This window comes from Myotis yumanensis, unplaced genomic scaffold, assembly GCF_028538775.1.
Source record: "Myotis yumanensis isolate MYYU_CA2020_CCGP unplaced genomic scaffold, mMyoYum1.0.hap1 SCAF_17, whole genome shotgun sequence".
Lineage (NCBI taxonomy): Eukaryota > Metazoa > Chordata > Mammalia > Chiroptera > Vespertilionidae > Myotis > Myotis yumanensis.
The window spans coordinates 19908584-19926140 of NW_027223768.1; the positions used below are offsets into that span (position 1 = coordinate 19908584).

At 34.1% G+C, this 17557-nt stretch overlaps 1 protein-coding gene across 3 annotated transcripts in view; it reads right to left on the reverse strand.

Annotated features, from left to right (window-relative positions):
- COP1 (COP1 E3 ubiquitin ligase) overlaps positions 1 to 17557 on the reverse strand; it is a 103228-nt gene that overhangs the window by 20550 nt on the left and 65121 nt on the right. For all 3 annotated transcript variants that reach the window (XM_070397500.1, XM_070397499.1, XM_070397501.1), the window contains exons 12-16: positions 16606 to 16749; positions 13933 to 14041; positions 13478 to 13559; positions 12098 to 12214; positions 308 to 425 (exon numbers count right to left, since the gene is read on the reverse strand). In XM_070397500.1, coding sequence (XP_070253601.1) covers positions 308 to 425; positions 12098 to 12214; positions 13478 to 13559; positions 13933 to 14041; positions 16606 to 16749 — 570 coding nt within the window. The remainder of the gene's footprint in view (positions 1 to 307; positions 426 to 12097; positions 12215 to 13477; positions 13560 to 13932; positions 14042 to 16605; positions 16750 to 17557) is intronic.

The following is a 17557-nucleotide window of genomic DNA, read 5'->3' on the forward strand; positions in this document are numbered from 1 at the left end:
TCCCTCAACTATGTTGTCTCTTCTTATGGAGAAGCAGTGGCTGAAACTCAATCTGAAGTTCAAATATTTAAGGGGGAGACATTAAAAATTAGTATAATCAGGATTTTATTCACAACTAACATATTAAAGTGAGTAATACAGATCAGAATATGCATGCATTTTAATCAGATGTTATAAAAAAATTTATTTAAAAGTACACATACCACCACAGTGTTATTATTTATATATATATGCAAGGTAACATTACAAAATGGTAAAGGATGACAGAGCTGTGTTCAGTTCAACCTCTGAAAAGAGTAATACTCACGCAGAGACAATTTCCTCACCACTCACAAACTTTGCATAAGAAACAGCTTTTCGGTGTCCTTTGAATACCATAATTGGCTGTTTAGTGTTACGAAGATCATAGTAGTGGACACAGTGATCTAAAACAAAACAAAACAGAGAAAAAATGCAGTAAATGAAGAAATAGAAAGCAAAGCTAATTTTAATTGGTTTTGGTGTTTTTCATCAAATGTTTCACATATTCTGGTAGTGTCAACCTGTTAATAGCCAGAATATGAAGGGCTATGACTCATTTTCAAAGATAAGACAGATATAATGGGTTTTCTTTTATGAATCTAAGAAAATAAGGTTGCATTAAAAAATTAAACATATGGGAATGTGAGTGTGAAAGGGAGTTCCACTGACAATTCCTGTGATCCTGGCTCTAGAAATAGAGAATTAAAGGTTCAAAATAACTGGAAATTTAAAAATAAATCTCTAAATTTTGATGACTTTATTAAAAAGGTAATATAAATATTTTGGCATTCTGGCTAAACATAATGCTATATAATTTTATATATCCTACATTTGCTTTTGTAAAAACACTTTCTTGAGAGACACTACATAAAAATTGTAAGTACAATATTCAGTGATTTTCACTAAATTTACCCAGTGGTGCAACCATCACCATAAATGTTTTAGAACGTTTTCCTCATCCAGTAAGATCTCTCAAGCCCATCTATCACCCATTGCCCTAGGTAATCACTATAGCTACCGATCTAAAAATTTGCCTTTTCTGGACAATTTATATAAATGGAATCATTATAATACTTGGTTCCCCTGCATGGTTTCTTACACTTCACATAATGTATTTTAAGTTCATCCATGTTTTAACATGTGTCAGCAGCTTATTCATTTTTATTGTGGAAGAGTATCCACTGTATGGATATACCAATTTTGTCTATCCACTTACCAGTAAATAGATATTTGCTTCCCCCTTTTTTTTGGTTATCATGCATAATGCTGCAATCAACAATCACATTCAAGTCTTTCTGTGGACATATATTCAGGTATTGAGGAGCTATCTATAAAATGTAATTACTGGGAAATGTAATAATTTTGTGTTTAACTTTTAACTTGTATTTTTTATTTTTTAAATATATTTTATTGATTTTTTACAGAGAGGAAGAGAGAGGGATAGAGAGTTAGAAACATCGATGAGAGAGAAATATCGATCAGCTGCCTCCTGCACATCTCCTACTGGGGATGTGACCGCAACCCAGATACATGCCCTTGACCGGAATCGAACCTGGGACCCTTGAGTCCGCAGGCCGACGCTCTATCCACTGAGCCAGACCGGTCTCGGCTTAACTTTTAACTTTTAAAGAAACTGACAAACTGTTGACTGTACCATTTTACAATACGTGATCTTTTTGGGTTTGTTTCTGGGCTCTCACGTTGTTCCACTGGGCAGACTACACTTTGAGTAACAAGGTTGTAGAGCATATTTATTATTTTCTTATTTACTTGAAAGAGTTCTTCATGTATTCTGAATATGTGTCCTAAATATCTCACCCCAATTAATGACTTTTTAAAAATTATTTATTCCAGGAGTTATTTGATGAACAAAAGTATATTTTATAATAGCCAAATTTACCCACCTTTCATTTAAAGTTTACAGTTCTGGTATCTTAAAGCATTCCCTGAATCAAGATTGTGAAGATATTCTTTCTTATGTTGTCTTATAAACAGTTTATAGTTTTGCTGCTCATATTTAGGTCATTTGATCATCTGGAATTAGTCTTGTGTATTTCTTGAGTTAGAATAACACTGTCATTTTCCCATACCAATTGTCTAAAAATTCCATATTTTCCAAACTCCTATGCAATATAATCTTTGTCAGGTATCTTCTACTGCACCCAATAAAACTTTTTATTTACTTTTCCTTATCCTTGTTTTAAATGTGTCTCTTATAAAGAATACAGAATTGCATTCTAAACATTTTTAACTAGCCTGTTAATCCCTGCCTTTTATTTGGACCCATTAAATCCATTTCCATTTACTATAATTAGATATATTTGGATTTCTATCTATGAGCTTTGTTTTTTTTAATTACCCCAAGTTTTCTGTGCTTCCCCACCTCCCCTTTCTTGCTTGCTTGTTTTGGATTAGCCAAATATTGTACTCCTTCCCCCTTACCCTAATAACAGTTTGAATTTTGTTCTTTGGTTCTATTATTTTAATGGTATCCCTTGACATCGTATCATGCATTTCATACTTTCCAAATGTTTGTAGTGATTACTCAATTTTAGTAACAGTTGAGTAAAAGATGCCTGACTTTAAAATATCTCTGCACTTAATATAAATATAAAATTTCTTGTGAAGCTCATTTTTTAAAAGATCTAGCTAGAGTGCTAATTACAGGCTGGAAGGCAAGACAGGCATAAATAGATAAGAGATTTATTGGGTGCTTCAAAGTTGTTTTTAGGTTCTAGCACTCTAAAAAATAGATTTTATTTATTACAAAGTAATAGAATAATTTGTTTTGTGAATACTGGCTTTATGCTTGCCACTTCCATTTGAGTTTACTCAAATTACTTGGAAACTTGAAAATAAAATGTCCTTCAAAGTCATACACCCTCATTATCTATGTAGTATAGACAACTGAAACACATGTTCATGAATGTTGTGATATTAATCAAGATTTATTAAATATTCAGACATTCAATTCATTTAAACGTGAAGGAAAAGACATCATCTCCGCTGGCAACTGCTGTATAAAAGACAAGGTAGATTTATAAACTTAACAAATCGAAAATGCTTCCCATTACTTAGATAAGACAGGGAAATATAGTAAAAGTCCCCTGAGCAATTACATATCTACCTTACTCAAGTTTCTCCATCTTAACTCTATATTGTGAATTAAATTAGGTGTCATAGATCCTTAAACACCAAGGTTTTCAACCTGAAAGGAACTAATTATATTTTGGTGACAGGGATGTTGGGAAAACAAGAGGAAAGTAGATGGTAGTCCATAAACTGACTGTAGAGGTCTAAAATATTCTAAATTTGAGTTTTGTATAGTATAGATGTTCATCTTTTATAATCCACCCTCGTTTAAAATCATACATATTTCCAAATAAAGAAAAATACTTATTGGCCTCCTCCTCAAGAAATGCTATGTATTTATGGAAAGATACCTTTAAAACTATTAACAGTAGTACCTTTGAGGAGGTAGTTTAATAATGTTTGATCAAGGGGAATTTAAACTTTGTAACAAATGAAAGTTGAGAATGAGGACATAATCTTATACTATTTAATTAAATATAAACAATTTTAAATGTAGATATTTTTAAGCCGCAAATGTACGATAGCCCAGATAGCTTTACTGAGAATCAAGAAGAACCTTTATAAAAATTATTTTTACTGAATATGTTAAAAAAAACACAACATGAGTCACATATAAGAAATATTGAAGCTGATCATGAAAGGCCTACTAGTAGAACAGAAAGCAATATTATCTGTATTTATTCTTTAGGCAATGAGAAGCTTCCAAAAGTATTCAAGTAAGGGAAATAAATTAATAAATCCTCCCAAACCCTTAAAAGGTTACTTTTTTCTTTTGAAGACTAAGAATCATCAAATGCCAAATCACACTTAGAAAGTATGGAAAATGGGAAAACAAATGGTGCTTATGTATGTGAACTGATTAGTGAGAATAACAGAGTTCACAGTAACCAAAGCTAAAAATGTTTATTAATAACACAGTTAAATAGAATATTTCAGAATTCCTGTTTATTTGTTCTAGGGACATTATTTCTTTCTTTTTTTTTTTTTTTAATATATTTTATTGATTTTTCACAGAGAGGAAGGGAGAGAGATAGAGAGAGAAACATCGACCAGCTGCCTCCTGCACATCTCCTACTGGGGATGTGCCCGCAACCCAGGTACATGCCCTTGACCGGAATCAAACCTGGGACCCTTCAGTCCGCAAGCCGATGCTCTATCCACTGAGCCAAACCGGTTTCGGCTAGGGACATTATTTCTTCCCAGTGAATATGTTGTTAACATAAATGCCACTTCTGAAACAGAATAAAACTAATTTTATCTTTGTCTTATATCACTAATTTTGGGGAGGGGAGAACTGTTATTATTTCAAAGAAAATAACCTTAAAAATACCCATATTTCCTATCTGTTATACTAATTACAACTTTAAAAATTACAAGATGCTTCAAGTTAGCATGCAAGCAACTCTAATATCATATTAAAGCCACAGATTGCTAGTTCTATTTACTTTAGTCTTACAATGCTCTCCCAAATTGGCTTTAGAGAAGATAAACTGGAGGAAAAATGGTTTTCTATCTTTTTCTACACAATAAGAATATGTCCTTGCCAGGTTGATGTGGCTCAGTGGTTGAGTGTCAACCTATGAACCAGGAGGTCACAGGGTTCAATTCCCGATCAAGGTAGATGGTTGGATTGCAGGCTCAATCTCCAGTAGGGAGCGTGCAGGAGGCAGCCAATCAATGATTCTCTCTCATCATTGATGTTTCTGTCTCTCTCTTCCTCTCCCTTACTCTCTGAAATCAATAAAAATATTTTTTTTAAATGTCCTTGTTAAACAAATAACAGACACTTAATAAAGACCTTTACCCTTATGTTGAAAATATTATCTTCGCCCTAACTGGTTTGGCTCAGTGGATAGAGCATCAGCCTATAGACTGAACGGTCCCAGGTTCGATTCCAGTCAAGGGCATGTACCTTGGTTGCGGGCACATCCCCAGTGGGGGGTGTGCAGGAGGCAGCAGACCGATGTTTCTCTTTCATCGATGTTTCTGACTATCCCTCTCCCTTCCTTTCTGTAAAAAGTCAATAAAATATAGTTTTTAAAAAAAAGCCCTTCTCTTAAAAAAAAAAAAAAAGGAAGAAAGAAAGAAAATATTATCCTCTTTTTTTGAAAAGCACGTTTTGAATAATCTCAGGGCTTAGGAATAGATTTTACATGGTTTATAAAGTCTTTTTCTCAATATTAATCAGAAAAAGGTTCTTTAACCTATTATTTTCAAGTGGACCACGACTTAGGATTTGATTTTAACAGAAATGCTTGTGAGTTTCTAGTCCATCTTGAGAAACTTTTCATGGTGTAAGCTCCAGTAAAAAAAAAAAAAAAAAAAATCAACAACAAAAAGATCAACTAGATGTATAACCCATTCCTAATGTCAAATTCTTCATTACAAATGGTATTTAATAAGCAACCTTGTGAATATAACTCTTGTACTGTTCTCAGTGGTAAAATAAATGGTACAGCTAGAGAGACTGATGTTGTACAGTTTAAAAAGAAACATTTAGATAATAGTCTGCATTTTAAGAAATATTTCAATTCTAAATGAAGATGATTCAACAAGAGTCATTGTTTTCTGGTAGTAAAGATTTTTCTTATGATTAAAGGGGTTTCAGTAAGTGAAAGGTACAATTAAAGGCAGTGAGTAAAGTAAGACCTTCTGTTTCATTAATGCCTGTTCTGATATTAACCTATTTCATTGCCAAAAAATAAGTCTTTAATTCATATCAAATCTCATTGTGCTGGCTAGGGTCAATGACACTCATCATCCATTTCCCACCACCTTATGCTATTTTTAGCTTATGGAAGATAGAAAGTTAAAAACTATATTGCTCAGATCCCCTTGCAGTTATGCTCCTGGATGTGACTTAGGTTCCACCAATGGGATGTAAGATTTGAAAGGTAGAGATTTTGTGGTCAATCTGCTTTGGATATTTCTGTTGCAAGCATCATTGTAAAGATGTGGAGGTTCTCTGTTGAAGTGTTTCAGTGTCTAGTCTCTATCTCTGTGGCAGATATAGTGAAAGATTTCTGAGCCCTTGATTACAGCAAGGGCATTTTGATTTCAATAATTCTAATGGCTGAAAAAGAAATAACAGTTCTTTTAGCCTATCGGTACTCGTGGTGAGCTAATAGTCATTACAAAAGGTTCAGCCTACACATCTCCAACCCTTCCAACAAGTAAATGTGGGTAAGAACATATGTGGTGTTCTGGCCTGAAGCACCTTCCCTACCTACACATACAAATACACCTAAGAAACTGACACATGCCCTAACCGGTTTGGCTCAATGGATAGAGCGTCGGCCTGCGGACTCAAGGGTCCCAGGTTCGATTCCGGTCAAGGGCATGTACCTTGATTACGGGCACATCCCAGTAGGGAGTGTGCAGGAGGCAGCTGATTGATGTTTCTCTCCCATCGAAGTTTCTAACTCTCTATCTCTCTCCCTTCCTCTCTGTAAAAAATAAAATACATTTAAAAAAAAAAAAAGGAAGAAAGAAAAACTGACAGATATTTAACTGGACTGACCAAGAAAAAAGAGAGAAGACACAAAAGGTCAGTCAGGAATAAAGGAAGGGACATTAACTGACACTATGGAAATTAAAAGAATTACAAGAGAATGTTATAAACAACTTTATGCCAACAATTTAAAAAATTAAATTTAAAAATGCCTAGAAAGACAATTACTATCAAAACCAACTTCAAGATGAAATAGAATGACCTAAATACACTTACAGGAAGTACAGAAACTGAATTCAAAATGTAAAATCTTCCCACAAAGGAAGGTCCAAGTCTAGATGGTTCACTGATACTGTCTATAAAGGTGAAATAATACCTATCCTTCACAAACTCATTCAGTAAATAAAGGAAGAAACACTTCAAAACTCATTCTGTGAGGCCATTCGTACTTTGCTATCAAAGCCAGAAAACAGCATAAGAAAAGAAGGCTACAGCAAACCAAATCCAGTAACTTATAAATAGGATCTTAGATTATGGCTGAAAGATTTTTCTCCTGAATGGAAGGGTGGTCTATGGTAAAAAAAAAAAAAAAAGGAAAGAAAGATGCTATATTATTACAATAAAGGACATAAACCACAAGATCATCTTACTAGAGGCAGGAAAAAACATTTCACAAAATCCAACACTCATTCATAATAAATACTCTTAGCAACCTAGTAATATGTGGAAACTTACTCAGTTGATAAAGGGTGTCTACAAAAAACCTACGGCTAGTATCACACTTAACTGTGAAGAAGTAAATGCTTTCTCCCTAAGAAAAGGAAATCCCTTCTGCTACTCCATTCAACATCTGCCGTAAGTTTTTAGCTCACACAATAAAGCAAAAAGGCATTAACATAGTAAATGAAAAAATAAAAGTGTTTTAATTCACAGATGATACTATCTTAAATGTAGAAAATCTGAAGTAATGCACCATAAAACTATGAGAAAATACAAAAGTAGCAAGATTGCAGTATGCAAAATCAATATACAAAAACTGATTGCATACATTAGCAACAAAAAGTCTAAAAATTAAATTAAGAAAACAATTCTATTCACAAAGGACTAAAAGTACTAAAATACTTAAAAATAAATTTAACAAGAGAAATTTAAGACTTTTATACTGAAAATAGTAAAATACTGATATTAAAAATGGTTAAAGAGAATTACAGATCAATTATTGATATAGATGTAAAAATATCAGCAATGAAATGTAAAAATTTATCAAAAGAATTCCAGCCCTGACCGGTTTGGCTCAGTGGATAGATCATCAGCCTGTGGACCGAAGGGTCCCGGGTTCGATTCCGGTCAAGGGCATGTACCTTGGTTGTGGGCACATCCCAGTAGGGAGCGTGCAGGAGGCAGCTGGTCGATGTTTCTAACTCTCTATCCCTCTCCCTTCCTCTCTGTAAAAAAATCAATTATATTTTTTAAAAAAAGAATTCCACATTAAACTCAAGCAGGGTTTAATCTAGAGACAAACAGAACTGAATAGCAGAAAATGTATAAGCATAATTCATTATGTCAACAAATTAAACCAATTGATGCTGAAAAGGTACTTGATAAAGTACTAAAGTTGCTCCTAAGAAATAGTAAAATAACTAATTTGAATTTAGTAAGACTGTTTTCCAAAATTAGATATCCAAAATAGCAAAATACTAATGTGCACTCAATTAAATAGATGTGGGAAGTAACTATCACTAGTATGATATGATACTGCCTTATAAGAGGAGAATGTAATAAATCATTGGAAAAGAAGAAACACAAACATCATTTCTGGTCACTATCAACTATAAATAGATAACCAAAAAGATTCTACTAAAAAACTCCCAGATTTAGTAAGATAAATATACAAAGTGCCTTGATATGATACAAATATCCAAATACCAACCGTTTTTATCTACTCTTAGCAAACAGTACCTAAAATAAGAATGAAAATATTTTATTTAAAATAACAAAATTATAGCATACTTAGGAAAAAAATAACCAGAAAGGCCTAGGGCTTAAATGAAGTAAAGAATAAAATTTTACTTTAGAAAAATATCTCATATAAATATGTGGGAAGATACACTACCTTAATAATGTCAATGTTCCCAAAATTAACAAGTAAATATAATGTAATTAAGATGAGAATAAAAAGGAGAACCAAGATGGCAGCATAGGTTAACGCCGGAGTTTGCTGCCTCGAACAACCACTTCAAGAATACAACTAAAAGACTGAACGGACATCACCCAGAACCACAGGAAGGCTGGCTGAGAAGAGATTCTACAACTAGAAGGAAAGAGAAATCCATACCGAGACTCAGAGGAGGCGCAGTGCGGAGGTGAAATACTCAGGTGCGGAGGGCATGTGGAGCAGGCCGGCGGCGCGGTTGTTATTTTCAATCGGGAGGGAGTTTCAGACTCTGAGCTCCAGATCCCGGCCAGTCTCTAGGGACCCAGACTCAAACGGGAGAAGCGGGAAGGCAGCTTTCTCTCCGAGGTTTGCAGCGGTTGCAGAGCCGCTGGGGACGGAACTGAGAGCAGCCATAACTGCTCGCTCTGCCCGCCCTGTAGATCCCCTGGGACCCGCCCCGCCCAAGCCCTGCACAGAGGCATTTGCTGGATAGCCTCAGGCAAAGGCTAGATTAGCACCGCCCTAGAGATCCAGTACAGAAGCTCTCCCACTGCAGACACAGCTGACTCTCATAGCCAGTTAGCCTGGAGGTCAATTCACCCCTAGTATTGCTGACAACAATTAAGGCTTAACTACAACAAGACTGCGCACAAAGACCACAAGGGGGTGCACCAAGAAAGCATAAAAAATGCGGAGACAAAAAAACATGACAGAAATGGAGGATATAGAGCTAAAAAACGCACTTTTGAGGGCTTTCAATAATGTGCTAGAAACTGCCGATAAACTTGATGAGAGCCTCAAGAAATCTAATGAGACCCTCGATGGTGTGATAAAGAACCAACTAGAAATTAAGCATTCACTGACTGAAATAAAGAATATTATACAGACTCCCAACAGCAGACCAGAGGAGCGCAATAATCAAGTCAAAGATTTGAAATGCGAAGAAACGAGAAACACCCAACCAGAAAAGCAAAATGAAAAAAGAACCCAAAAATACGAAGATAGTGTAAGGAGCCTCTGGGACAGTTTCAAATGCACCAACATCAGAATTATAGGGGTACCAGAAGATGAGAGACAGCAAGATATTGAAAACCTATTTGAAGAAATAATGACAGAAAACTTCCCCCACCTGGTGAAAGAAATGGACTTACAGGTCCAAGAAGCGCAGAGAACCCCAAACAAAAGGAATCCAAAGAGGACCACACCAAGACACATCATAATTAAAATGCCAAGAGCAAAAGACAAAGAGAGAATCTTAAAAGCAGCAAGAGAAAGAGACTCAATTACCTACAAGGGAATACCCATACGACTGTCAGCTGATTTCTCAACAGAAACTTTGCAGGCCAGAAGGGAATGGCAAGAAATATTCAAAGTGATGAATAGCAAGAACCTACAACCAAGATTACTTTATCCAGCAAAGCTATCATTCAGAATTGAAGGTCAGATAAAGAGCTTCACAGATAAGGAAAAGCTAAAGGAGTTCATCACCACTAAACCAGTATTATATGAAATGCTGACAGGTATCCTTTAAGAAGAGGAAGAAGAAGAAAAAGGTAAAGATACAAATTATGAACAACAAACATGCATCTATCAACAAGTGAATCTAAGAATCAAGGGAATAAATAATCTGATGTACAGAATGAACTGGTGATTATAATGAATCAGGGACATAGAAAGGGAATGGACTGACTATTCTTGGGGGGGCGGAAAGGGGAGTGGGAGATGCGGGTAGAGACTGGACAAAAATCGTGCACCTATGGATGAGGACAGTGGGTGGGGAGTGAGGGTGGAGGGTGGGGCGGGAACTGGGAGGAGGGGAGTTATGGGGGGGAAAAAAAGAGGAACAGATGTAATCTGAACAATAAAGATTTAATAAAAATAAAAATAAAAAAAAGATGAGAATAAAAAGCTTACATGGAAAAGTAAGTGCAAAAATTAACTATGAAATATATGAAAATTTAAAGCAGTGGGGACAAAACTGCCTGCCAGATAGCTGAAACATTTTAAAAGTAGGCTTTCCTTTTCCAGAAAGGAGAACTTTTGAAGATACTCATATCTGGCATTTGTGTTAAAGACTGACAATTATGTCTATTCTTAAATGATGGCCAATGGTTAGTATGTTTATAAAATAGAACTTTAAAAATTCAATAAACTATTTTAACTTAATAAAATGCTAATAACTAAACAATGATTGAATTCTATACTATTAGAGCTTTACACATAGCATTTTTCTTTCATAATCCTCATAAGAGCCCCAAAGGGCTATCTCTATTTTAGGAATAAGGAGCTTGGGGAAAAAAGTAAATCAACTTGTTTAAGGTTACATATCAAGCAGTAACAAAACAGAAATTTAAGTAAGAGAGAAGTTCAAATGGAAAAGAATAACACTTAATAAAGAAAAAAATTCTATATAATAAAAATAGGGAATTTTACCCACACATACATGTTAGTCCATATCCTTCTTGAGTTTAACTATGAAATTATGTCAGTATCCAAGTGAAATAAGTTGAAATAAGGAAAACGTGTAATGACAAATTAAGATTTAAACTGTGCCTTTCTCTTTTAAAAGTGATAATTGTGCTCATTGTGATATGGTGTTAGCTAATATAAAAAAACACACACACTGATATTATCATTAAAAAAGAACCAAGAAAATTTCACAATGCAGAAATTAAACTACAGATGTTTATTCTTTTAATAAATATTCAAGGGAAGAAAACAGCTATAGAAGACAAAGTAATTAATAGTGACCCCTATAATTAACCTGCCAACCCCATAACACTTCTGACAATGAAAGAAGAACTTACTAGTAATAATTATATTGGTACAAGTATAAACTTGCACTGACCCAGGCAAACAGATATTCCGTCACCCTAGTTTAAAAAAAAATACTATAGCAAACATTTTTATGAGTACTTACTATGTTAGCAAGCACTCCAAGATACAAGACTTTGTTTTATTCACTGTCCCTAAATAGGTAATTTGTGCATAGTAGACACTCAATAATTGCTGAATTAATTGGTTTCCTATAGGAAAAAAAATTCCTGTGTCTATACAATATAACTGAATAGTTTAAACATCATTATGACCTAAGTTTCCGAATAAGTAAGCATTAGTTCATGCATAGAAAGACTTAAAGGAACAATGACAAAAATTATCAACAAACCCCTCTCTATGTATTGAATATTAGTGACAAAATACTGAAATGAAGGTACAGCAACAAATGAGTAATGATGGCATACTGCATACTTCTAATTTAGAGTTTAACAATGAAAACACAATTTAAACCTACAAAGAAAGTTACTCATTTTTAAAACTTTTATCTTAGACATGATTCTCAACCAACATCAAACGACAAATTTGCTTGTATTTCTTACCTGCACAGCCGAAAGCTAAATGGTATCTAGAAGAGGGGCTAAATTTAACACAGCACACATTAGCCTTTGCCTCAATGCTTGCCACTGAATTGTCTAGGTTGGTAGACCACAGCTTCACTAAGAATAAAGGAAAATAAAAACAAACAAAAAAATAAATAATCATTAGCAAATGCTTCTGTAACCTAGAAACAGCTGTTTTTGTTTTTGTTTTTTTTAGTTAATCTAAAGCATTCTGATTTACTGGGACCAAAAATTTTAAACAACGTAATAATAGAACAGTATATTGAAACCAAGAGAGCTTAGTTTCAAAGTCAGAAAACAAACAGATATTCAATGTAAAATGAGTGATAACATGATCCCATAACTAAGTCCATTCTAGTGATTTATACTGAGATTTGTAATGATGGGGAGAAGAAAGAAAGCTGACTAATCAGAGCAGGTCAGATCTGAAAGCACAAGCAGAAAGGTGAGCTGTTGTCCTGTGAGGTACTACAGCAACCATCATGTTATTTTTAAACAAAAATGTCTTACTAGACACCAGAATACATACACAAAATGTATTTTCAGGATATAGGTCACAATCCTGGTTGCATAATAGAATTAAAACAAACATTAACAATAACAAAAACAAAACCTTCCCATCCATCTTTTGATTGGTCTCAATGTCCCACCCAGGACAATACCAAGATAAGGTAGGTATTAGTGTTTTTTAAAAAGCTCTCTGGTGATTCCGATGTGCATTTGGGGTTGAAAACCAGTACTAAGAATGAAGGCATAGTAAAATTTTAGAATCTTTTTAGGAATACTAATACAGTAATTTATAAACAGAAATAAAAAAAAGTAAAAATGGTCCCAACAACTACCACTTCTATAAGTTACATGTAGGAAAAAACACACAAAGAAATTAAGGAAAAACCAGGCCAAACAGGACAGTATGGACAACAGAAAAGAATAATAAAGATAAATATACAAGAAAAAATAGAAGAGGTCGATTAAATTGGCAGAAAGAGATGTAGAATTTTTGCCTTAAAACAGGACTAACTGTACTCAAATATTTTAGCATACACTGGAAATTTAATATAATTCAGAATGCAAAAATGTCTAAATGCTTCAGAAAAAAAAGTTCATTCAGTGGTGTATATATAAAGGAACTGGTTACAAAAATTTCACCATGTGGCATGTGCCCAGAAAATATAATAATGAAGATGTAGTATATCCATTTTTCTTTCATTCCAAAAGAGATATAGATTTTTGGAGTTCAGTTATTTTTGGAACAATCAGTAATCATAAAAGATTGCTATAAATTTCAATAAATATCTATATTTCTGCTAGTAAAAGGAATAAAGGGGGTGGGAGGGAAAGAGGTGATTCAAATAGTACCTTTTGCATCATCAGAACCTGAAGCCAAGAGTTTAGGATCCATCAAATTAAAGTCAACACTCCAACACCTCTTCTCATGCTCCTGGATGTAGGAGGAAGACAAAGTAGTCTCAGATAGAATATAGATCTTAAAATAAATAAAGCAAAAACAACAACAAAAAAACTTGATACCAATTTACTGCTATTGTGGGAGGGAGAGAGAACAGGCTATAAAAACAAAAGAGATGTAAAGTAGTTCCCCAACTTTTTATATATAATATACATTTACTAAAATGAGATACATTCTAAAAAGCCAAAGTCTAAGAAAATGCTTTTAAAAGCATGATTTAGTATTACATAGGTATAAAAAATACTAAATAGTGCCTTTAAAATTTTAATTATGAAGTATATGAAGCTTTATAATTATTAAGAAAGTAAAAATTTAATTCTCAAAACAAATTAGTATCCTTAATTACCTGATAGACCTTTGACCTCTGTCCTGTAAATCCATCCCACAGGATGACGGTGCCTTCATAATCACTGCTTGCTAACAGGTTCTTATGGTAACTACTCCAACTGATACAGCTGAAAAAAAGCAATATATTTAAGCTGTACTTTATGTAAAAGTAATTAACAACAGAGAGAAAGGATTTTTAAATGTCCAGAAACATTAGAACCTTTTGAAATGTTCTACATAAGTTCACCATCATTTTCCTGCTCATAACACATCTGGGAAGGAATGATATCAAGTAATTCCCATATTTTTCTATTGAAACTACCAAGTAATGATCCATACCACTTTGCACTCTTATCACTAGCTGAAAGATGAATATGAACCTAAAGCTGCCACTGGCCATCTTGAATACATGAAAAAAGTATGCCTATGGGAGAAGATAATAGAGGCCAAGGGGGCACAAAGCATGGCGGGGCAGAATAGCAGAGATCTAATCAGATTGTTTAGGTCCCTGAACCCAGTTGTGCCAAATCATAAAAGCAAATAAACTAGTTTAAATTAAGTTTCAGTTTATATCTCAACAGAATCTTGTGGCTGAAAGTCCAATCAAAAGCATTTAACAATGAGAATTAAACTTTTAACATTTATGTTTTCAGCTATTCTCAACCACTCCAAAATTAAAAATGCAACATCTAAAAATGTATATTTTTGGTGAGACACAGATGTGAATCATGCATAGAGTAAAGCAAACAGTATATTAAGGAAGAAGCCACTTTGAGAGCAATTAGCCTAAATGAGTTCCAAGCATATGAACATAATAAAATCTTTTGCTCTCTACTAGCTGCATTCATGCTAAATCTCAGAGACTGGAAGAATTAATTTATATGTTTAAATATACTTACTTGAATTTCTACATGAAATTACATGAAACAGTTAAGAACTAAATTTGATTCAGATAGACCTGAGCTCAAATTCCAGATCTGCCCCTGACTAGCTGTGGCTTTGGGTAGTTTACTTCACTTTCACTATTGGCATACTCCAAATTGGTTTCAGGCATGCTTACAAACTGATTCTTTCAGTCGCAAGTCCATGGCGTCCTATCTTGAAAAGCATCTTCCATTTACTCCAAGGTACCGAAAGTATTGCCATATTTTTACGTGTTAAGAAAGGGTAAACTCTCTAATCCACATTTTCAATACAGTCACATTTAATATGAATTCTTGAGATGGGCCAAATATTGTACTGAGTGCATTATGTGTATTTATTTAAAGTGCAATCTAATAAAATAGGTATTACTCTTTGTTCTCCATGTTATAAATGAAGAACATGAAATGGTTAAGAGCACAGACTCTAGAACCAAGCTACCTGTTTGAATCCTGGTACCTACAAACCCTAGCTGTGTAATCTGAAGCAAGTTCACTGACTTTTCTGTGCTTCAGCCTCCTTGTATATAAAATAGGGCAACAAAGGTAACTATCTCATTGGTCTGCTAAGACAAAGCACTTAAGACAATGTCTGCCATGTAAGAAGAATTCAATAAAATTATTTCTTACTCATGTTGGACTTAGGACAAAAACTATAATGGATTCTCAATAAGCAACACTGATAAATGAGTAGGCTCACAAATTATGAGTCTACAATTTTAATAAATGAATTAGGAAACAAAAAATAAAGCTATAATTATATAAAGACTATAATACTTCCTATATAATTAACATTATTAAACATACATATACTATATATATCATTCATTTAAATAAAAAGTACAAAGATGACTGGGAAAGGTTCAAAGTTCTAAATAATTTATTATTAGATGATTTCCGTATATCATCACCTTGTAAGCCCAGTGCCCATGTGACCAGCTTAGGAGGCTTATTTTTAAAATGCAGATTGCAGGATTCCTCTAAAATTTTTGGGTTGCAAATCAGAAATTGTGCCTAGTTCCTCAATTTTGAACAGTATCCCAGGTTTGAATACTGTTAAAAATGCAGTATTTTACCATACTCATTATGAACTCTAAACCCTAGTACAGGAAACTTACATATTATGAACTCAATGAAAAGAAGCAGAATGTTCTTATGAAAAGAATTCTTGCCCTGACCAGTTTGGCTCAGTGGATAGAGCATCAGCCTGTGGACTCAGGGGTCCCAGGTTCGGTTCCGGTCAAGGGCATGTACCTTGATTGCAAGCACATCCCCAGTGGGGAGGGTGCAGGAGGCGGCTGATGGATGTTTCTCTCTTATCGATGTTTCTAATTCTCTATCCCTCTCCCTTCCTCTCTGTAAACAATCAATAAAATATATTTTTTTAAAAAAGAATTCTTAAAACTATAAAATATTATAATATTTAGAGATGTGCATGCTAGGGGAAAAATTCCTGACTTTCAGACATATTCATAGGCTACAGTAATCCTTTATTCAACACCTAATGAAAGGCCATCTCAACAAAGACCTTTAATTGATTAAGTGAAAGAAAAATAGCTTTCATTTGACAAACTGAAAAGCAATAACTATAGAGGGAAAGCAACCAATATCTATTAAGAAAGATATTCTGATGTATCCTCTGTAGGCAATTATAGTGTTCACCATGAATAAGTAAGGAGTTTCATAGAAAAGCAAAATAACAAACTCATTCTAATTATAGATACCAATCCTTACATATACACTGCATTATGCCAAGAAAATAATATAGATACCTGATTTTGGAATTGCAGGTCATTTCATTTTCAGGGTAATGAATATCCACCGCATCCTGAATGACTGTGCCATATTCATAGACTTTAATCTTCTTTGTAACCCCAGCAATTGCAAAATAGTCACAATCCCGGTCAAATTCAATACTGAGGGGGAAAAAAACCCCACGTATATATGTGGTCAGTAAGACTATCTATACTTGTGACATTTATAATGACAACTATTCAGAATTTGGTTTATTCTGTTTCTGAAGTGATTCTGTCTACAATGATAAGAGATCTACTCGAAAGGTCCTCAGATTGTACCAGGCCCTATGTCCAGATTAAATCATGATCAAGACATCAAATTATAAGTGGTGGTGAAATGTGCATAGCTACATAATTCTGTTTATAGATGGTTCTTTTGTTAGTAGAAACTTAGAATATTTTTTCATTTGTTTTAATAACCATAATACAACCTACCCAACTGTAAAGGCTAACAAGTTCTGCTGTAAAAGTAGTGAGGAAAGTTTAAATGGTTTGCAATATTAAAAATAAGTAAAAAGAGAATTATCAATTAATCTTTTCATAAGTTCTAGCTACTCTTCTTCCTACCATTGTGTGGGGAAGATAGAATTTCACACTATTTAATGTCAGTTTAATAAATAAATTAGAATACAAGAGGAATTACTGAAGCAGATAAAAGGATAAAACACACATAAAAGTTGAATCATTAAATTATCATTACAGGCCAACCATCTTGGCCAGTGGTTGAGCAGCAACCTGTGAACCAGGCCGTCACGGTTCAATTCACAGTCAGAGCACATGCCTGGGTTTCGGGCTCCATCCCCAAGTGCAGGGTATGCAGGAGGCAGCCAATCAATGATTCTCTCATCATTGATGTTTCTGTCTTTCTTCCCCATTCCCTTCCTCTCAGAAATCAATAAAAATATGTTTTAAAAAATAAACAAAAAAC